The following is a 22,844-nucleotide window of genomic DNA, read 5'->3' as shown; positions in this document are numbered from 1 at the left end:
AAAGTAGGGACTTGAACAGATATTTATAAACCCACGTTCATAGTGGCAAAATTCACAACAGCCAAAAGGTGGAAACACCCCAAGAGTCCATTGATGGATGAAGGAGTAAACAAAATGTGTTATATACACACAAGGGAATGTTATTCAGCCTTAAGAAGGAAGGAAAGTCTGACAGATGCTACAACATGGGTGAAGCTTGAGGACATTTTGCTAAGTGAAATCAGCCAGACAGAAAAGGACAAATACTGTAAGATTCCACTTATATGAGGTACCGAGAGTAGTCAAATTCATAGAGACAGAAAGTAGAATGGTAGTTACCAGGGACTAGGGGGGTAAGGGGAATGGGGGTCATTGTTTAGTGGGTACAGAGTTTCAGTTGTGCAAGATGGAAAGAGTTCTGGAGATGGATGCTGGGGATGGTTGCACAACAACGTGAATGTGCTTACTATCACTGAGCCTTGCACTGATCAATGGCCACGATGGTAAATTTTATGTGTATTTCAGCACAATTAAAGAAAATTTGCCTCACCTAAAGTACCAATAGCATCCGTTTGAAAGATACTACTAGAACATTTCAAAATGGTCAACTACAGATGCATTTGGTAATAAGAAATTCATTGATACTTGAGAGACCTAAGGTAACTGGTGCATTTGTCATACTTGTCTAGTTTCTCCTTTGTCTCAGCTGACAGGTTATGGAGACCCCCTAAAACCAGGCGAAGGAACACGTCCAAGGAGCCAAAAACACAGTGAAGGGATCAGAAGGAGTCACATTACTGACATCTCTAGGGTCATGAAGCTCTCATTTATGTACAGTAATTAATTTATACATTACTTACACTAATCAATAAAATCACCATAGTGGCAACAATTTGGGATTTCCAGCTTCAAATGATACTTTCGGATTTCAGTGGGAAACTCTGAACAGGAAGAAACAGTTCCTACCTTGTAGATACAGGACTTGGCATTCAGAAAGAAGAGCTCGATGGTGGCATTATCCTTCAGGTATGAAATGCTTTCTATATAGAACCTGAAAGAGAAAAACTGCAAATAACCACAGAAGCATCAACAGAGCCGGCAGAAAACCAACTGTTCTCTGAGCTACACGATTTGACGTGAGGACCAGAACTTCCAATCTAAAATGAGCCAAAGAAAAAGGCGTCATCAATTGCTTTCATATGATTCCTTTTTGAGAGAAAACAGTGTTTTTCAAGTCAATTGTCACACCTACTGTCATGCCCGACAGCCCTTACATAGCCAAAGAGCTGGGCTGCCATCAACTCCTAAGGGTGGACTTCAACTTGACCATCTCTTTTCTTTTTTCTTTCCTGCTTTCCAGTTTCTTATAATATTATTTGCTTTCAATATGTTACTTTTTTGTCCTAAACATTGTTGAGCTGGATTTTTTAAAAGAGAATTTCTTTTGCTTAATCGAATAAGGGGCCCCATTTCTTTTTGAAATGCTTACAACCTGTCTTCCCAGACGTGGCAAGGTGTGGTTGGATTTTTGCACCTCCAGAGAGCTGTGGCAAGTGTTTGTAACACTGCGATATTAATGATATTAATGCATATTAAGCGAAATGACTTTTATCCAGATGGAGGTTACAGATTTTTTTTGAGATGAAACATGCTGAGTTAAATTTACATTAAATGTGCTTTTATACATTAACTTTAGAGTTTGCTGAATTCCTTAGATAAGGTACTTGTACGTGTGCAAGGAGCAGCTGCACCAAGACTAGGAGTTGGGAAGAGAGAGGAGAGAGGAGACGGCTGACACGCAGAGTCTCCGAGGAGAAGGTTCTCTATGGGTGTGGAGGGCACTGGACACGTGCCTCGTGGACACTGGGGGTACCAGGAGGGGGCAGAAGGTGAAACGAGAAGGAAGAAGCGTTACAGTCTTCTGAAACTGTGTTACAAGGTGATGGAAAGAATCCTGAGGAGGAAGTCAAGAGACCAGCGATCTGGTGCCAGTTCATGTGATTTAGGGCAAGTCATATACTCCTGCTGGCCTTCTGTTTTCTAGACTGTAAAAGAAGACAGCGGGACGCGGTCAGGGGTTCTCCATCTAGGAAGTGTAGTGGCTTTCAAATATTGGAAAGGAAGTCAGATTAAAACAACAATAAAAACAGCAAAAACAACCAACCAACATTGCACAAGGCAAACAAGACACGTCTGTAGACTACGACAAGCCCGCGGCCCACCAGTTTGCAACCTCTTGCCTGTGGACTAAGTAAATAATATCTTCTATCATTTTTCAAATGTGTGCAGAGGCTGTTGAGATAAATACAATACAGACTCATTTAAATTTGTGAGGGAATCCAGAGTAACTTCAGATAATAGCAGATATTTTCAGACAATGGACGTTAGTACAATTACCATTACGCAAGAGTCTACAAAATTACAATATAGCCCTCATTCCTGCAAAGCCTGTGAATGAGCAGGCTGGCTGAGCTCCACCACCTCATTTCCCTGAAAAAAAAAAAAAGGAGGTACCTGCCTCCTGCTTTTGGAGCAAGTACTTTAGGTCATGGAGGCCTCCATAAAGGGCCTGCAGTGGTCTCAGAGGGGCTGTAAAGTTGTACAATTTTCAGTCCTCTAAAAATAGACTGGAAATGCAGTAGCAAATTCTACATCTCAAAGCAAAAGAAGTTAAATTTGATTTAATTTAAAAATCTACATCTGTTGTAAAGGGCTTTTGGGGACGGGTAGTCAGAATAGCAAAGTCAGAAGGAAGGAGGGAAGGAAGGAAGGAAGGAAACTGAAGGAAGAGAGGGGAAAAGGAAGGGGGGGGAGGGGAAGAGGATGACAAAGGCTCAGATCCAGGTGGTTCAGGAAAATGCCAGCTCAGCTGGGTGACTTGCAGGCGTGGCCTATTATGGACGAATCTTGCTTCTGTGCCTTTGTTCAAGCTATTCCTCTCAACCCCCCAAACAACTCTCCGCCACGTCCCACCTCACCCCTGCTCCCTTGAGCCCTCGTTCAGGATCCCCACATTTTCGCCGACTCCGCTCACCATCCTACAGAAGTGCTCCTCTCCCGGACTCCCTTCCACCTTCTGCTTACTGAGCTGCCCAAGCTCCTGTAAGTTTCTGCTCCCTGGGATTTCTTACTCAGCTGCAAACTCCTTGAGGGCTGGCCCAATCTTACTCATTTTTGTATCCCAGCACTAATTCAGTGCCTGGCACAAACATGAGCTTAGTAAGCATCTGAGAATGAAAGACTGATTTTTTTCACTCTTCTCCCCACTCACGGTTGGTTGAGTTCTTGCTGGACAATGAAATGGGCAGTGAATGCAATGCAGGAGGGAACAGAAATAATAAATGGTTTCCCAGGGGTCATGAAATTCCAGGCTGGGGGTCTTATATTCCACATCTGACCCCTTCCATCACTGTTAACATGAAAAGTTGTTCACACAAAGCTGTTAGTGACCTTGGTGCCTAAGGCCAGAGTAATAGCGGAGGCTTCTTGAGGTGGACAGTGATTGTCCATAGTTATGCAACAATAATTTTGAGTCTAAAGCTGTTAGGTCTGAAATAACCTAATTTTCAAGGCAATGCCTTACGTCTGTACCACATTTAATTCTTGCAAATTAAGGAGTGGTCACGTTCTGTCCTCTCCAACCCCAATTTTCTCCTCGACTGTATCTTAAGCAAACATAACACTTCCCTCTTCAACTCTCTAATAACGGAAAACTGAAATGAGACAGCAAATTCTGCATCTTCTGCAACAGCTTTCATTTCCACTGAGCTCCATGTCGTCTGGCTATACAAGAGGCAGGAAGGTAGGAGGAAATAACAAGCATATTCTGAGATGAAGAAAAAAATCACCTCCTCTCGACAAAAACTGGAAAGCAGTTTCCTGTTAACCTTTATCACCAAGAAACAGCCTGGAAACCATGTGAGCTCCAGGCTGGTCATATTATTGTTCTGTAACCTTGGATATTTCACTTATCTTGAACTTTCCATCTGTGCTAGAGGACAAAATGCCCAGAGAAAAAGAGACCTCAGTCATCTCAATTCACACACCGACACCCAGTGCACAGGGCAGGAGCACCAGGGAGAAGAAACTTCTGGAGAGGTGGGAGACACTGATGGTTTGGGTTCAAAGTCGAGATTTTCTTTCTTTCTTTTCTTTCTTTTCTTTCATTTTTTTTTTTTCTTTTTTTTTTACCAGTTTCTGATTTTCATGAGAACCTTATTAAAGGTCCTCCGTTTCGGCAGTAGGTGGCAATGTTGCATTTCCTTAACTACCAGCGCGGGCGCTTCCTCGAAAACCTGGTTCACAAAGAACATTCCGGATCTCTACGTAAACCCAAGGAAATGAAGGATTTCTCTGAGATTCAGAGAGTCTGCATGGACAATTCTAAGTCTGGTTCTGGATTAACCATGGGTTTCTGACTCTTTGACATCTGGCGCCCTGCTGACCTTGGAGGGACGGCTCCTCCCAAGGTGAGCCAATTCCTAGAGAGAGTAAAGGACTCACCGGTGAGCACTCGTTTCATATGCAGGCAACCAATCCAGAGCCCACATACCCTTCCTCGCCTCCTCTATGGGGCTCTTAGACTCTGGGGCCACTATCCACCTGCCCTGATCATGCCAGGGCCAGGAACTGGACAGCCTGAGACAGACCCTATGCCCCAAAGCCCGCTGAAATAACTCAAACCAGCCGTCCCAAGCCTGCTGACCTTGTCTCACCCATTCCTTCCTGCAGAAAGCACCATATAGGCCCTTGTCCACAGAGCCCCCTCCCTCTGCCTCCTGACCTGCCTGGTGCGTCCCCATGCGGCCCTGCCCGGCACAGCATGCCCTCTCCTCTTGGGAACCATGAGTAACAAACTGTCTTTTCAATGGCAATCGTCTCCTGATCTGTTGCTCTCACTATCCCTGAAGGATAATAAAACCTGCACATCTAGCAGGACTGACGCTTAGGGCTTCTTCTTGAGTTGAAAGGAACGGTGCTCTAGGCCAAGGGCAAACCCAGCTCTGAGTGTTCCTTGAGCTGCACGAGAATCATACCCAACCTGGCCAGATGGTGCCAACCTGAGAATATTTTATCAGACAGTCTGAAGGAGGAATAATACATGCTATGCTATGATGTGTGTGAGACTATCAAATACTCAGGAGGCTCTGAGGCCCTGGGGAGGCTCGTCCCCTTTAACTGTGGAAGTCTCAGACTGCAGGAGACTGAACACGGCCCAGCCAGGTGATGTCAGCCACGGCTCCTCTTCCGGCCTCCTCCTCTTCCCTCTCACATCCTCCTCTTGGCACTTGGGAATCACCAAATATTTACAGCAAGTGTTAATTAAATGGACCAGTGGTTTCATTTTGTAATGAACACAAATGTCCCATTTTGATAGCAAAATGAGTGATCACCATGAGAAGGATCATTGATCCTGCTGTGAGTTTCCGCGGCCAAATATCTCCGACACTGAGAATTCCAACAGCGCTAAAATTTTATCCCGGACACCCAGTTGAGATCTAGCAAGTTCCTGTTAGCAGGCTTCTCACTTGAGGTCTGTGCCATCACTGTGACTGTGAGTGACAGGAAAGAGCAATGGCTATCACAACCAGCCAGGAAAGACACCGACAGGCAGGTCATGAACTCGGCTGTAAAATGTGCCCTCCAGATCAAAGCTCCCTGGCAACTCCTTTCTTTCCTTTTTCGCTTGCTCACTTCAGGTTATTGTTTATGAACCTCTAAGTCTGAGAAGACAAATCTAATCTCTGTTTATTTTCCTACAAACAGTGTAGGTGACCAGAGCTACAAGCTCACTTGGCTGGAGAACACACAAATAGAGGAACAGCCAAGACATGGAGGAATCATTCTGAGCACAAACTTGTGTCTATGCAGTAAAAAGACCTAGAGACTTCCTTAGGTGCGTAGACATATTTTAGACCTATTTTCCTTCTATTTTTTCTTGACCTATTTCTTAAGCGTGCCTGGTGAATCCTATCAGAGGGTCACTGTTCTCAAACTTGAGGAGCGTTCCCATAGCACTAAACAAAGATCTTGTAGTTGAACGTGATCTTGGTCATACATTGATCACGGGGCTGCGTGTAAAGCATATGTGTGAGGGGTAAGGGAGTGGGGAAGGATAAGGGTGGACAGGCATGCAGAAGTCAAATCATATAGGACATACCAAGGAAATCCTTAGCATGATAATGAAAAGCGGAGAAAATTATGAGTAGGGGATCAGAGAAGAATTCTAGAAAGATGCTCCGTGGCAACATACAGGAGAGACTGGAAGGAGCCAGAAGCAGAAGCAGAGACAAATAAGAGGAATTCCAGACGAGTACAGATTTACTAAACACAGCCCAGGGGATGTGCATCCATCCCTTACTCTTCATACTCTTCAAGTAAGGGATGGATATAAAGAGCTATTTAAGATGCAGAAATAAGAAGAATTAATGACTGAGGGAAGAGAAGGGAGCAGGTGGGAAAGAGCAGGTGAAGTCAAGGTTGACTCCCAAGTTTCTGGCTTGGGGGGCTGGATGGGGGGTGGTGCCAATCACAGAGATAAAGAGGTACCACACAAAGAGCCATAAGTAAGTTTCGGGGCAGAGAGATGACAACATCATTTGATTCAGGCAGAGGAGGGTAGAAAAGCACCTATGGAATTTCAGGCCTAGAGACCCCCAGTGACCATGGGGTGATGGGACCACAAGCTGGACTGCCACAACCTGAGGAATCAAGGGGATGTGGGAAGGGGGACAGTAAGTGTAGACCCATCCTTCTGAACCTTTGCTGTGAACAGAACGGGCAGCAAAGGGTAGTAGCAGAGGAGGATGCAAGTCAAGGGAAGGGATTTTCTTTTATTAGGGTGGGAGAGGCATGGTCATGGAGGGGAGGGATCCATGGAGAAGCAGCAGCCGAAGATAGAGAAAAAGAGAGGGGCGACTCAAGGCAGTGAGCTCTCTGTGGTGGGGAAAGGGCTGAAAGTGGAGTACACATGGCCCCCCCAACTCTGGATGATGGGATAGGGGTCCCTCTTCCTCTTACTGGGTGTGTACGTGTGAATATGTGGTGAGTGGGTGAGGACGCCACAAAGATGGGGCAGATACAACTAAGTTTGTGGGTAAGGGAGTAGGAAGCTGATGGAGCTCACCCATGTTAGCTTCCGTTTTCTCTGCAAAATCACGAGCAATGTCATCTCCTCAGAGCAAAGGCGTGAGCTTCTGGTCTGGAGTCTGCGGCAAGAGGGGAAGCCACTGTGGGCAATGAAGAGGACCCTGAGCAGGCACACTCGACAGAATTGGCTCGAAATATTGAAACATTGATGATCTCTGTGAAATTGGTCACAATCGATCACATGCCAACCTGCAGTTGTATGATTTTTTTTCCCCACTGACCACACCTAGCAACCCAGGGGTAGAAATAAAAGAACTGTGTGACTCAATTGAGCCAACCCCACGTGCACGTGCATGTGCGTGTGTGTATGAGACAAACGGCAAGGGGAGGGAAGGTCCAGGGTAAGGGAGTGGTGCAAGGGCACAATATTGGGTTTGCACTGAAATGGCAAAGAAATGACAGCAGGTGGGCTGATAGGACCTTGGAAGTTGGGGAAAATGGATACATGCCCCTCCTTAGCCCAATGTGGAGTTTCCCAAAGGTCACCAAGCTTTGTGACTTGGCGTTGTCCCTGCAGGGGGCGCCTTGAGTTCATGAGTGCTAGAACGGGACCATCAGGCCCCTCTCACCTAGTGCTGGGTGCACCTGCGCTAACACCATCTTTGCAGATGGACGCCGGTTCTGCAGACGTGGCCAAGCGTGGAACCCAAGGTGAGCAGACTTATCAACTTAGACTGGGGTGGCTCTGGCCCTACCTACACCGGGTGCAAAGGCAGGCTCTGATAAGCAACCATGGTGTCACTTTTCACCTGTGGGAGGGAGGCAGTGTGGGGTAGGGGGCAGGGCTCAAGGACTGGAGTCAGATCTAACTGAACAGATGCAAGAACTTTCCAGCCATGCTGGGGGGACCATTTCCCTGACCGTCTTGGGCCCCCATCTCCTTATCTTTAATTAGGAATAATAATACTGCTTCAAGGGTTGTTGTGAAGATTAACAATTATGCTTAATAATGGATAGTTCCCTTCTCTCAGACCTTTTTCCTTTTTAGGTAATTATAAAGACCCCAAAGCCACGGTAATTACTGCTGGTGAGCTGACCCAGGAGCAGTTGGAGGGAGCAGGTCTCTTTTAGGCTAAATAATAGGTCAATGAAGGCAGGTTCTTAGTCCTCCATCCTAAATCCTTACAGAAGAATTACTCTGGCTTAGAGGAGGAAGCAGAATTCTCTGAGTTCGAATTCACATTATTTAATATACTGGGGTCTTATTTTTCCTAATTGGTTGAATGGAGCTGATAATTCTGCCCCCACTCTCACAGATGTTTTGAATATGCACTACTGCAAAAGAATATATAAATGTTGAATTACAAACCAAGCTGGGATGGCAGCCTAACTTAGTTCCTCAGTGATACAGGATTCATATTTCTACTCGGGAATTCCTAGAACCTGGCTTAAAGCAGTTGATCTTTTCCATGGTCCTCTTTTATCACATGGTTTTCTTCTCCTTTTCCACGAAGGCTAACCACACACGTGTTACACAGATGTTTAAGCGGAAGGTGAAAGCCGTGAGGGGCTGAGTCAGGCTGCTTCAGGGGACGCGTGTGTCATGACGGCCGGGCTGGGGCTGCTCCTCTTTAGAAAGGTCAGTGAGCGTGCACAGGGAGAGCGCCCAGCTGGACAGGAGCTCTTTGACGGACCCCAGCATATTCCAAGGTCTGGGTCTTTATGAAGATAATTTATCACACCACTCCTTTGGAGAAAATAGCCTGTGGGCATCCCCAGAAAGGCACTGAGCTATAAACTGGGAATTCTTCCAGGTCAAAAATCAAGGTAAAAATTCAGAATTCACCAATGTGGGAGAATCTGCCTCCTCTCTCGGAGGAAACCAGAAAACCAACTATTGGTGTTTTGTCATTGTGCTGCTCCGCTAGCTGAAGCCTGGGGACTCGGGATGGTGGGGGAGGAGCCAGGATCCTCTGTGGCAGGTGCTAAGATGAGACCCACCCTGGGAAGCGGTTGCAATAGCTCAAGTGACAGAAGATGACAGCCTGAGTTCAAGGAATAAAGAGGAGAGGGCAAGGCGGAGAGAGATTTCAGAATTAGCAGCAGAGAATTAACGCACATTAGAATTTGAGGAAGAGGAAAGACTTCAAGATGGAATGCCTAGAAGACTGAATGGATAATGACATCAGAGATTTGAGGGGACCAGAGAAGGTCTGGGGAGGGGAGCGGGGTGGTGGGAACAGGATGAACTTGGCTCTGGACCTGCGGAGTCTGCAGTATGCAGGTGGCCAAGAGGTAACTGGAAACAGCAAGCTGGGGCTGTCCAGAAAGATCAGCTTTCGCAACGAGCTGGAGAAGGAGCTCAGCTTTGTGGCAGGGATCTGCTAGGAGTCTGTCCCCAAATGTGCATTTGGAGAGCTTTTCCTAAGGAGCATTCTGTGAGGAGCCTGCTGTGGCCAATTAGGAAAATGGATGGCCCATGGCAGAAGTGTCCTTGGGTCTTCAGTCACCCGCTCCTCGTTTCTGTCTATTGTCAACACTGGTTCCGCCTCTGCAGCTTCCTCTGTGTATCTGGTTTCACAGACAGAAGTCAGCTCAGAGTGATTTGGAAAACTCAGCATATTCTCAGCGACAAGCACTTCAACCAGCAACCTCAGGATGCCCCAAGCGTTCCTCCAAGGCTTGGTTCCCCAAACCCACAAATAACTCGGCTCCTGACAGACAGTTGGAAACAACAGCTAATAGACAACCAGCCCAGTGTTTTCTATTCTTGGTTAATGTTGGTGAAAAGCAGCAAGAAGGAGGGGAGAAGCTGATAAACGGCAAGTGTACTCATCCATCTTCGATTATAGAGGAATGATCTGCTCAAATCCAACCCAGTCTCGCCTTACGCGCCGCCCCACCCGATGGAAGTGTTACTCTCTGCTTTACACGGTTACTTTTCCATTTATCTGAGAAAATGTGGCCACCATTAAAGAGAATATGACATCGAGATGATGCTCATCAGTAATGGAAATAGCTAAGATTAGCTCTGATATGTTCGCAGCTGTTAAACAAATCAAAAAGACATTAAATGCAAGTTTAAATCTACTCCGCCAGCTGAGGTAAAGACACATACGCCAGCCTGTTAAATGGACCCTTTAACTCTGATTCTAGGCTCTTCTAATGCCTTCTGTGGTCTCGGGATGGCTACATCTAAAACTGCATTCCTGGCCATGCTCCTTAGGAAGAACTGAACTGTCAATCATGGGCGTCTTGCTCTTGAATTTCTGTGAACATGTTTTTAAAGAGCTGGGTCTATGTATTGGAAGTGTTCATGTCCACCGCAAGACTGAGGCTTTTGGACCTAAATGCCTCTGCAATTGTGTTGCAAGGAAGGTTCTGGACAGAAACAGCCTGGTGGCTCCACAGATGGGTGCTCAGGGAGCTGCTGGGTCTGGGGGCTCAGATTCTGGTGTTGCTATGATTGGTGCTTTGCCCCTGAACCCACGACATGACTCTCTCGGGCTTCACACAACCTTCTGCAAACCAAAGTGATAAGTCTGGTCGACTTCATAAGATCGTTGCCAGTGTTAACTATGAGAAGCACATACAGTTCTCTGCAGTCACAAAATAAAACTTATAATAGATTAAACAGCAGAAAGATGCCGACTGTTTCTGATATTTCATTATGCCGTATCCTCCCATGACTGAGAAAGACACTGATCCGTGATGTATTGCTGAGGTTCCCCTATTCCTATTTGGAATAAAATAGACAAGTTTCAAGAGGCCAACTGGCCCTTGTGAGGCAAGAAAATACATGGACTTCTGTTATGTAGCTTCAAATGGCCACCAAAAGGATCCATGGGTTTGTGTTATCGTAAGAGATTCAGTTTATTTCAAGACGTATGCCCCCTCTCCAAAAAAAGCAAAAAAAAATAACAAGCTCTGATCTTCATTCCACACAAGCATCCTAGTGCAACAGCACAAACACGTGTGTCCATGCACACACACTGACACGCCTTACACACCCACGCCCCAGGTTTATATCTACTGGGAATGTAGTGGTACGGTAACCTCTATTACTGGCAATGAACCAAGACAAACTCGACTTCTCTTTCCTTTCATCACTCTACTCTCCCCGGCTTTCCGACAGAGAAAGAAATAAAGAAGCAAAGAGTGGGCACCAGGTGTACATACCTGACACAAAAGTATAAAACCACCGGTCCTGACTTTTTGGGGAAGTCATGCTCCAGTACTCTTCGATCTAGTTGAAGCCAGTTTAAGTGTCCCCTGAGGAGAAGAGAGACACATGGGTTAGCGATCTGGATTTTGCAGAAGTTTCTGTGACAATGATCTACGTGTAGCAGAACGTGCTGGATCACAGATAAACGTGGACCTCTGCCTCACTGCTAAGTTTGCAATATTTGGAGAACCCAAAGGAATTATCTGGGGAATACTGATTATTGAATCAGCGGGAGACACTGTGTGATGTGAGAGAGGAGAATGACAATCAAAAAGTCCGGGGCTTCAGACCTGCTGTCCATTGTCTAGATTGCGCTCAAATGAAAATGTAATCGTGCTCTCTCTCTCGTCCTGAATTCCCCCATCACACTCTTGACTGCCTTTTTTCCTTCAGGACTCAAAACACACATTAGAGACACGTTAGCAATCTTCACAACAACCTACTGGAAGCAGATGGGGTGAAAAGCGAATCACAGACAGTATCTTAAGAATTTAAACATACACCTACCATATGACTCAGCCATTCTGCTCCTAGGTATTTCCCAAGATAAATGAAAGCATATGTCCCCCGTGCAAAGACTTTTACACACAGATGCCCAGAGATTCTTTATTTGTAATAGCTCAAAACTTGAAACAACCCCAGTGTTTATCAACAGGGGAATGGATAAATAAATTGTGACATAGTTATATAATGGAATACTATGCAGCAATAAAGACAACAAACAAGGCATATCGATGTATGCAGCAACAAGGATGAATCTCAAAATAATTCTGCTGAGTGAAAGAAGCCAGACAAAAAGAGTATAGATTGTATGATTCCATTTGTAGAAAACTCTAGAAAGCGCAAATTATTCTGCAGTGACAGAGAGATCCGTGGTTGCCTGGGGGGGTGAGTGAGAGGGATATAAGGGGGGCATGAGGAAACTTTCGGGAGTGATGGATATATTCATTATTTTGATGGTGGTGATGGTTTTATGGGTGTAGATGTACCTCGAAACGCGTCAAATTGCTCATTTTAATATGCGTAGTTTATTGTATGTCAATTATACCTTATTAAAACTATTCTAAACAGTGAACTACAGATATTTGATGATATTCAAATCGGGTCCCCTGTGCGTTTCTTCCTTCCTTCCCTGCCTCCCTCTCTTCTTTCCTTCCATATATACTAACTGACCACCTTCTCTGAGAAAGGGTCTGGAGATGTAGCACTTAGCAGCACAGACATGACTTCTATTCCCCTCAAGCTTATATTCTTATGAGGAGACACTCAACCACTACTTCCACAATTAACTACCTAAATACTAATAGTATGAGGACCATGAGTTACGAGAATACGTAAGGACCTGATCTAGCCTGGGGGTCTGAGAGGCACTTCCTGGTGTGTGAGTAAGATCTGAAGAATGACAAGAGTTACCTCAACAAAGTGGAAGGAGAACCACTTTCCAAGCAGAGGGGCCAGCATGTACAAAGGCCCTGAGGTGAAAAGAAACCTGGCATCTTAGTGTCATGTGGGTAGAAAGGGATGAGGCTGGAAAGGGGCAGGGACCAGCCACCAGGGCCTTGGGGGCCACACTGAGGAGGGTAGTCTTTGAAGAGCATGACAGCCATGGAACAAATGTAGGGAGAGGAACCTACTCTTTTCCTTTTCCTTTCCCCTCCCTACCCAATCCCAGTCCATCATCCTGGAAGACTGAGAGTCCTATAATCACCTTTACTTAGTCAGCTCACGTTGAACAGACACAAGTGACAGCACAAAATCTCCTCAGGTGCCTGATGCTGTGTAACACCCATGTTTATAAAGTACTCACATGTATGAAAATGCATACACCTGTGTGGGAGGCTGGCGCTTCTGTGGATAATGAGAAATACCAGCTGTCTGCATCACTGTACCAAAATGCCTGCTCCTCCAAGCACAAGCTTGCTCCAACAAATGAAAGACAGAAAACAGGCTAGAGGTTTCCATCTCCACTTTGAGACTTCATTCAAGCTGCGTCTTTTGCACAAGGAAAAAAAAAATCGCTCTTTCAATTAAACTCACTCCTGTGGCTCTACAGATGACCACGGGATCGGCCTCTGAACAGTGTCCACCTGAGGAACTTCGGCCTCTTTTTTTCCTCCAACTGAGAATTTCCATTTAGAAAAAGTTTTTGCTATTAATTTTATTTTTTACTTTTGGTTACTCTTCTCTGAATAAAGTAAAGGGGAAAAATAAGTGGGAAAAAAGTTTTCTAAGTAAAAGGACTGGACCAAATTCTCCCAGAAAGGTGGGCTAAGTTCCTGTCCAACTAGAACTGGGACCTAGAAACAGAAGGTCTGCGGCCACCTCGTCTCTGGTCAAACCTGAAATACTGATAATGCCCCACGGGGATCATGTTGTCTCAAACCTCTGTGCCTTAGTTCATGCTGTTCCCTCCACCTACAATGCCCTTCCCCTCCTTTGTCACCCAGCAAAGTCCACCCTCAAGACCCAGCTCTCCCGTGGCTCCAGAAAGCCTTGTCTGCCACACCTTCCCCACACACACCAGCCTGGGCTGGAGCTCCTCCTCTGGACTCACAGCCCCCATCCTGGGCACATCTGTGGCTACATTCTTGAAGTCCAAGGGACTTACTCTGTGCATGCATTCTTTTTCCTCCAACAGACTTTTTTCATCTGAAAAATAGCATGGGGTTTGTGGGTTTTGACCAACTGGAAGGTGGTAAGATAAATGTTCGACCTAATTATCAGAGAGTCATAAGCTACAGCCCCTCCTTTCCTGCCTCTGAAAATGTCCAAAATCCCTCGGGGTCGTCTCTTTGAGCTCAGCCTCCTGCAAACACGCCATATGCAGCTCTACGCCATGACTTTGATCACGCTCTTTTTCCTAATTGGAATCGTCTGGCCACCCTCTTTATCTGAATGCTAGCCATCGTTCAAGGCCGAGCTCGGGGCTTACTTTCAGTGAAGTCTTTTTTGATTGCCTAAGCCTGGGGTTTCTTTCAAACTTCTCCAGAGCTTCTGGTTTGTGTCATTGACAAGGCATTTAGCATATTCTTGTGAACTTAGTTATTTTTAAAAATATGACCTGTCTCTCCAACTAAGCTACAAGTTTATAACATTAAGAAAAGTCATGCCCAGAACCTAGCACTGTGCCTGGCAAATAGGACGTCCTCAAAAGGATGTGCTCAGTGACGGGATGACTAGCACCCAAAGCGATTGACTTGTGCTCAGATCTTAATTTATTAAGGTGACGGAGTGACAACACGGAGAGGTCAATGCCATTGAAAGACCAGTTAATGTTATTCACAGTCCTCCTAGAAAGGTGAGGCATGCCACGCCAGGCAGGGCCACAAGGGGTAGCACCAGTGCTGGTCCTGGGGCAGAAAGGAATATTGGGAAGGCATAGGCCAGAGCCTCAAATGGGGTTTCTGTGGGAAAAGCAGGACAGTACAGGGGAAACAGCTCAGGATTGGCTAGTTTGAATAATTCCAGCAGGCTTTGAGGTATAAGGCTATCCCTAGCATCTGGTACCTGGCCCTAGACTGAGATAGGGCATGGGGAAATCTTGGCTTCGTGTGTGAGATTTAGATAAAGAGGGTGGTTCAGAGTATGAGCTCTGGTTGGCAGGGGAGATGTAAACAACTTTGGTGTTAATTTGGCATTGTAATTAATGGATGCCAAATAAATACAGAATCTAAGAAAACTCAGAACAGCAATCCATCCAATGACCATGTAGATTTAAATTTTAACCTTTTGCCTTATGATAATTATTTTATTATTATTATTATTATTATTTTTTTTTTTTTTTGCTGTGGAAGATTCGCCCTGACCTAACATCTGTTGCCAATCTTCCTCTTTTTCTATGTGGGTCACCACCAGGGCATGGCTGACAAGTGGTGTCAGTCCATGCTGGGGAACCAAATCTGGGCTGCTGAAGCGGAGCACACCGAACTTAACCAGTAGGCCATGGTGCTGGCCTGCCTTATGATAATTCTTGATGAAGGGTCTGGTGGGAATAACGGTTTCCTGATCCTCACAAGAGAAACAGACTGGATTGGTACAAGAGCATGGTGGTCTTTCTCTGGCCCCAAACTCAAGGAATAAGGAGGAACTGACAGATAGAATGTTCCACATGTGCCCTTCAGATCCGTCAATGAGCCAGGCTTGAGAAATCCTCACCCACCCCAATGGTACCACATTACTGACCACACAGACAGTTGGGGATCCCACTTAGGTCTCTGGGGGCCAAAATTCACTTCGTGAAGAACTTCCAAGTGGGGACATTTTGCATGAAGAGACACAGACAGAGTCACCTGGATACCACCCTGTCGGGTCTGCTTACCACCCATTCTTCATCTATGTTAACAGAGGACAAATAGGGGAGTGGATTCCCTCACTCAACAATTTCATTCCCCACACTAAACTCTGTAAAAGAATGACATTTTAGCAAAGAATTTATTTAACTGGAAACTCCTTTGTTCCTAGCCATATATTGGTTTAGCATTTATCAAGCAATGCAATGACTAGGAAGTAAGAAAATGGCAGGAAGCAGAGAGAACAGGGCCAGAATCACCCCGAATTGAAGAGGCAGCCTCTGAGAAAAAACGAATTTCCTTTCTCCACTTCCCCTGCTGGAACTCCCCAACCCCAGTTCTGTGAGGGACCGCACGACAGACTCCCTCCCGAGGTTCTGATGTTCACGCAGAGGTGGGCTTCCTAAACCTGGAGTCCTGGGACCCTCAGGCAGAAGGAAGTCGGCTCCCTCCATTTTCTGTGCATTTTATGTAAAAATCTCTCCACTGAAGGCTGCTTACAAAGGGGAAAAAGACTAAGAGGACAAGGGACTTATCTAAGGTCCCTTATGATAACTGCCGAATGTTTAGGCAAAAGCTAAGAGATGGATTAAAAAGTAAACTGGAAACCCCAGATCTGAGGCCACCACTTTCGGCTGCAGAAGGACTTGTTAAAATATTTTCTGTTTATCGTGTTGTGTTCCAAGTCACATCTCCCACACCTAACAGTATCAAGGATTCCTCACTGCCCAGGACTTTTTCTTTCCTATGCCATACCTCACAGTCTCAGCATCAAGTCCCTTCCTCAAGTCTTTTTTTGCTCTTTCTTTAAGTTAGGGTGGGATGGGGAGCCAAGAAGTTTAAGAAGCATTTTCTCTATACAGTTGAACTAAGAGATGCCGGTAAGCTTACTTTTCATTATTCTCATTGATTTTTCATTTGAGGATTCACATGAGTGCATTTGCCAATAACAAAGCAAGAAAAAAAAAAAAGCTCCAGCAGACACACAGACTATTTTTTTTTATTGCTGGAATGTAACTATCTTTAAAGCTGCGCAAGATAACACTCATTTGGTTTATGGTGGCAGTAGGTCAAACTGGTGGGTCAGTAATAAATATGCAATTGCTTCCAGGCAAGCAAAATTGGATGCATTCATTTAACAGATTGCTTTTAGCTTCTACATATCATGCAAACAGATTTTTGGTTCAAGTGTTGGCACCTTCAGTAGAGATGGCCTTAGGAGAATGTCACGTATAGAGAGCTACTGGAGGGTGGAGGTGGGATAAGGCCCTCTGAACGGATCACTTCTTGGGCCCCAGGGGAGAAAGATATTCTGTGCCTTTCAGAGGTGTCGGTGTCTGTGTGTGTGTGTGTGTGTGTGTGTGTGTGAGGAAGACTGGCCTTGAGCTAACATCTGTTGCCAATCTTCCTTTTTTTTTCTCCCCAAAGCCCCAGCACACAGTTGTATATCCTACTTGTAAGTCCTTTTAGTTCCTCTATGTGGGATGGCTTGATGAGTGGTGTGTCGGTCCGCGCCCAGCATCTGAACTGGTGAACCCCCGGCCCCTGAAGCAGAGTGTGCAAACTTAACCACAAGCCACCGGGCGGGCCCCTAGAGGTTTTTATTGTGGATAGCTGATTTCATATAGAATGAGTTTCTCAGGAAAGCCAAAGCAAGAGTATGAAATTTTTACAGATGTCACTGGATGGAGGAGGTGAGTGGGGAGCTCTTCAGATGGAAGAATGTTTAGGTATTTAGTGTCCCGACTCAGAAGTACGTCTGCTCATCTAGGACAGCTCAAGGATACAGATTTAGCTAAAAACGCTCAAATAGTGGCCTTCAAGTGTGTGAATGAGTGTGTGTATGTGTGTGAGAGAGAGAGAGCCTGCACCAGAGGGAGACACACACCCAAAGAAAGATTAAGATAAGGTGTGTATTGGGGAGACGAGATTACTACATCATAGGCTATTCAGTCCAATTGAATTTATGGCTATAATTTTTTATTTATGGAGGAATTGTTTGCTCCATTATGTTCTCTTAAGGCTGTTCCAATTTTGTTTTATAGTACCTCCGGCACTGTATCTTATTATTTACCTCCTAAACCCAAAATATAAGCCCTACAAGGGGTCAAAGTCTAGTTATTTCTGGACTTCCGGTGCTTAATAGTGGATACTAAACAAACATTTAAGGAACCAATACCTCAGCTTCAAATACCGCCCACAGATCAATATTGTTGTCGGTTCGGTGACTGCCATCCACGTATAGACGCCACTCCTGCTCTAAGTAAACAATCTCCCTATTCGGTGAGAATTCACTCTGCTCACCGAGTCCAGGATCCCAGCTCCACCCGGCTCACTGGCATTGGGAAGGAAAAGGTCAGGAGGGAGCCTGGACCCTGAAGGCCTGCTTGGATTGCCCCATTCTTTTTTATTTATCTTAACCGCACACAAAGAGTTTTCCAAAGTCCTTTTCTGGTCACTAAATAGAAGGTACTGTCGTTTGCCCTAACGTCTGGCCGTATCCCCAGGCAGCCTCCGCGGTGGTAATGAACACTGCAGGCCATGTTTCCAGAAGCCGCTATTACAACCCAGGCACGGAGGTGGTACCATTGATCTCTCTCCTCAGTCTTATAGTGCGGGGCATTTAATGAATGGAAATCCCAAACCTATTTCTAAATCAATTACTTTCCCAGAGCTGCGTCTTATTGTTGTTTCTTCCACAATCGGAAAATTGCTTTACTACTATGTTTATTTTCAAATTGTAGATAAGCTGGAGACTGGGGATGCTTATCAACTAGACCCTTTTCAGATGATTCAGCCAATGCCAGTCATGGTTCCAGTCCAGGGACACAAGGACTTAGGGCCCCTGAAGAGCAGGGGGTTCTCCCATTGTCCCAGCATCGGGTCTGCAGACGTATTTCCAGTGTGTCAGGGCACGCTGGACCTTAATTATCTGGATAAATCAGATTCCCCAAACAGTACCAGTCAACGATTCAATTAATTAAAACATAGTATGTTAAAAAAAAATCTCTTAATTGGTTCTTAGACTAGAATTCTGGCTTCAGGGTGTCTACGAACCCCCTAAAATTTAAGCATAAATTATTTTGCATGTAAACTTTTGCGGTGGCAAGGGAACGCAACTTCTTAACAAATTTCAAAGGAGTCTGTGATTAAGTAAGAGGTTAAGAACTACTCATTTTCTTAATTGGTATGTGAAAATACATTCTAACTGTACTTGGCTCTTAAAATGTGCAATAATGGCTAACCAAGTTTCTGATCTTTCTCCCTAAACTTTCTAAATACTTCTTAAAGGTTTTCATTACAAGGAGACTCATTTACAGCATGGGACACAGAATTCTTAAAATTCACAACAGGAGGTTCAAATTAAAATTTAAATATATGATGATAATCATTCCTTCAACTTGGGGTGTGTTTGACGATTTCTGCCAAATAGTCTAAAAGTTGTTTAGTTATAGTTTTTGACCATGAGATCCTCTGTCAACCATTTTTTTTAAATTTTAAAAATTAAAACTTGAGTGTTACAGGGGTCTGTGTATGTCCAACATCAAACTGTACACGTTAAATATGTGCACTTCTTTGTACATCAATTCCTCCTCAATAAAGCTTTCGTTTTTTTAAAAAAAGAAACCCAAATAGAGGAAACAAAAGTTATGACTGAGAATAGATCAGATAACTAAAAATAAGGCTTCTTGATCTAAATGATACAATCAGAACCATGAGCTCTGGGGAAAAAAAACTACTTGTGTGTTAAAATGGCAATGGAACTATTTCAAAAACAAAATGTAAAAATAACTTTTCTGAAATGATGGATGCCAATGTTTGACCAATGAAAATCTCAGTGACACTACTTGTACCCATGGAAACACTAAATCTGAACTTCTGAGTTGGTTTTTAAACTGTTAAGTTGAGAGTCTGTCTGGAATGGTGAGTCTGTAACTTTGCAGGCCCCTGGGAGGTGTCATGATTGGCCCCCAATATTCAAAGTTTGAGTGACATCAGCTTCTCTTCTTGGATCTGGAGGGAGGGAGCAGAGGAAATTTACTCCAACATTCTCCTCTTTCTAGAACGGGAGTTTTCAAGTTAGAATCAAGTGAGAAGCTTTGAGAACTCTCCATACTCAGGCCACACCCAGACCAATTAAATCCGAATTCGTGGGTAGGTCCCGGGCACTGGTATCTTACAGTGTCCCAGGTGACTCCCACGTGCAGCCAAGGTTGAAAACCACGACTCTAGCAAAACATAATTATTTTAAGATCAAATTTATACCAGGATCTTCCTTTGCTTCAAAATGTTTTAAGGGCTGACAAAATGTCACTGTTTGCACGTGTTATCACAATTCAGATCATTTACAGATGACCATCTGTATCTCTTTTTATTAGGGCAAAGTTATTAAAAATCAAAGGGCAGGGCTGGCCCTATAGCCAAGTGGTTAAGTTCGCGTGCTCTGCTTCGGCAGCCCACGGTTTTGCTGGTTCGGATCCTGGGCGCGGACTTAGCACTGCTCACCAGGCCATGCTGAGGTGGCGTCCCACATGCCAAAACTAGAAGGACCCACAACTAAAGTATACAACTATGTACTAGAGGGCTTTGGGGAAAAGAAGGGGAAAAAAAATTTTTTTTAATTAAAAAAATAAAAAAATCAAAGGGGCTAATTGCAACTGAATCCTGGAAGAGAAAAAGACATTCATGGGAAAACTGGTGAAACTTGAATGAAGTCTATAGTTTAGTTCCAATCATAATATACTATAGTACCAATGTTAATTTCTTAGTTTCGACCAATGTAACAGGGTTTGTAAGATATCAGCATCTGGAGAAGCTGGCTGAAGCATATATGGGAACTCTCTGTGCTATCTTTGTGACTCTTCTGTAATCTAATAATTTCCAAATAAAAAGCTAAAAAATGAAATTAAAAAAAGGAGAAGGCAGAGCCAGTATGAATGCTGCAAAACTGTGGATTAGCTGACAATATTAAATATCTTTGGGCATAAAGTCTTGCACTGTGGATTTAGACACTATTAAAGAATACAACTTCTGGTGTGAGAGAAGCTTAGAGAAACTTCCAATTTCCTGTCTACATTCTACTTTATATACATTTTCTCCAGGCCCTTCCAGATCCTACAAAATGTCCTCAACAGCAGTCAATATTGAAAGACTGACTGACAATATATAACCTAAGAGTCATACACGCTCCTATTAGGAATGATAATGCTCTGGTCATATCTCACACGTGCACAGTATTGTGAGGTTTATCAGCATGTTCCAAATGTTAGTCTTGTTTGATTTGCATTAGGAAATAGGCAAATACATAGGATACACCGGGCCGGAACAAAGGATGAACATTCTCTTGCATTTTACTATAAAATACATAGGGAAGCACTTGTAGAAATCACACACACACACTACATGACAGTACACACGCACAATCTGAAAACAAGGTTATTAAAAGATCTAGCGTCTAGCGGTGCCCAGAGTGAGGGCTGGGGGCAGGTAGGATAAGGCTAGTGGTTACTGACATAATCCTTTCCTACCAGGAAAAGGAGAAAAGTTCAGATTACTCAAGAGGCCACCAGCTAACATCTGGTGGCCCCAGGTGTTGTCAGGCGGTGACTGACTAGCCCTGAGTCACTGTCGTCCCCTTTGTTTCTGTCCCCTTGTCCTAGTCCCTTGGTGGCCCCTGTTTCCTTGGGGCCCCTGACATTCGCTGCTTCCCCTCCATGAGTCAGGCCCATCTGCCAGTTCTTTTTCTGGAACTGGCTGCCAGCTGCGGCTCTTTGCTACTGATCCGCTGGCTGCCCGCCATTCCCGCGATTGCTGGAGAAACCCTACCCCCCAGACTCAGGGGAAGGGGATGGTGGTGGTCACACTTTCTCCGGACCGTGCCAGAAGATGGCTCATATCCTCTGCATCACCGTCCCGCCTCCACTGCCCATTCTCCCCACTGAAGGGAGTGGGACGCTGTCCTCCAGCCGGGCCTCACGCACACATACTCATGCACAGGCACGCCTTCCTGCAGCCCAGAGGAGCAGGAGGGCTAAGACCCAGAGCATCTGGCTTCACTCGGTGGGACAAGCAGGCTGTGCTGTGCTTTCCCACCCTCCTTTCTGGGATGTGTGGCTTTCCTGCTCCTGCCTCTCCCGGGAGGAGAATGACTTTCTACCTTCCAGCCGGTTCCTCCTGGACAGTGCCGCTAGGGCAGCGATGTGAAACATTCGGCAGCCGCGTTCTTCCTCGTCGGCCCGGGACAACATGTCCATCCTTTGATTCTTTTTTATTCAAGAGGGAAGTCTAACTGGGACCATCTAGAGTCCACAGGATCTTCCAGCAGAGTCAGCTTACTTGAGAAGTGTGAACAATGGGAGGTGATTAATTGAAACCTCTGGTTTCCTTCTAGTTAGTGAAAAATACATGAAGAACAATTTAGGGGGTTTACAGTGATTCTCAGGAGAAAAGGCAGAAAATGCGCATTTGTGAAAGTAGTTGTTTTCAATGTCCCATTGTCTCAAAGTGTTCTTTTCGTGACTCTGCTGGCTCCGTGCCACCACAGCCCTCTGGTTCACAGCGTGCTTACTTGGCCCTACCCACAGGCACAGTGACTCTGCTAGACCAGGGGCATCCTCTCCTGCCTTCCTTTGGGCTCACTTCCCCGCAGGCTGCAGGGCCAGGGGCTGACTTGTTCCTCCAGCTCTCTTGAGGAAGATATGACTCTGCTCCTCCACCTGCTCCCGGATCACAACACTGCCTGAAATGTGCTAACTTACAGGACGACCCTACGTTCCAGTTTGCCCAAGACAATCACAATTTACACCCCCTCTTACTCACAGGGTCACAATTTGGATAACACAGCCCCCGGCCCCCCTGCCCATCTGCTGCTCCCGAGTTAAGTGCAGCCACATCTGATCGTCTCTCCTCCTGACCAACGGGGATGCCTCTTGTCCTCGCTTCTGAGCCCATCGTGCCTCGATGGCACCATCTGATCATTGCGGTATGGCCTCCCCTATACTGTCTTGTCCAGCCACTAACCTAATCCTGATCCATTAGTATTTTAGGAAATCCTCTTGGTAATTCTAAAGATTTGGAGGAGTGCATGTATGTTTGTGTGTTTGTGTGTGTGTGTGTGTGTGTATACATAGAGGAAAGAAAATTATGAAACATGCTACAACAGCTTATTTTTACCCAAGAATCTCTGCAGATATTCACTGTACTCTTCTGCTAACCGTATATTAAGAAGGAAACTGAAATTTTAGTAAAGTACTCCTTATTTG

The 22,844-nt window shown here is 45.1% G+C and overlaps 1 protein-coding gene across 29 annotated transcripts in view; it reads right to left on the bottom strand.

Annotated features, from left to right (window-relative positions):
• The window catches only part of FRMD4A (FERM domain containing 4A), a 589,108-nt gene that overhangs the window by 125,199 nt on the left and 441,065 nt on the right, over positions 1-22,844 (bottom strand). For all 29 annotated transcript variants that reach the window (XM_070255327.1, XM_070255323.1, XM_070255306.1 and 26 more), the window contains 2 exons: positions 11,248-11,340; positions 946-1,030 (listed from right to left, as the gene is read on the bottom strand). In XM_070255327.1, the coding sequence (XP_070111428.1) occupies positions 946-1,030; positions 11,248-11,340 (178 nt within the window). The remainder of the gene's footprint in view (positions 1-945; positions 1,031-11,247; positions 11,341-22,844) is intronic.

The sequence above is a fragment of the Equus caballus genome, chromosome 29 (genome assembly GCF_041296265.1).
Source record: "Equus caballus isolate H_3958 breed thoroughbred chromosome 29, TB-T2T, whole genome shotgun sequence".
NCBI lineage: Eukaryota > Metazoa > Chordata > Mammalia > Perissodactyla > Equidae > Equus > Equus caballus.
Note: the sequence above shows the minus strand (reverse complement) of the source record. Positions and strands in the feature narration are given on the sequence as shown.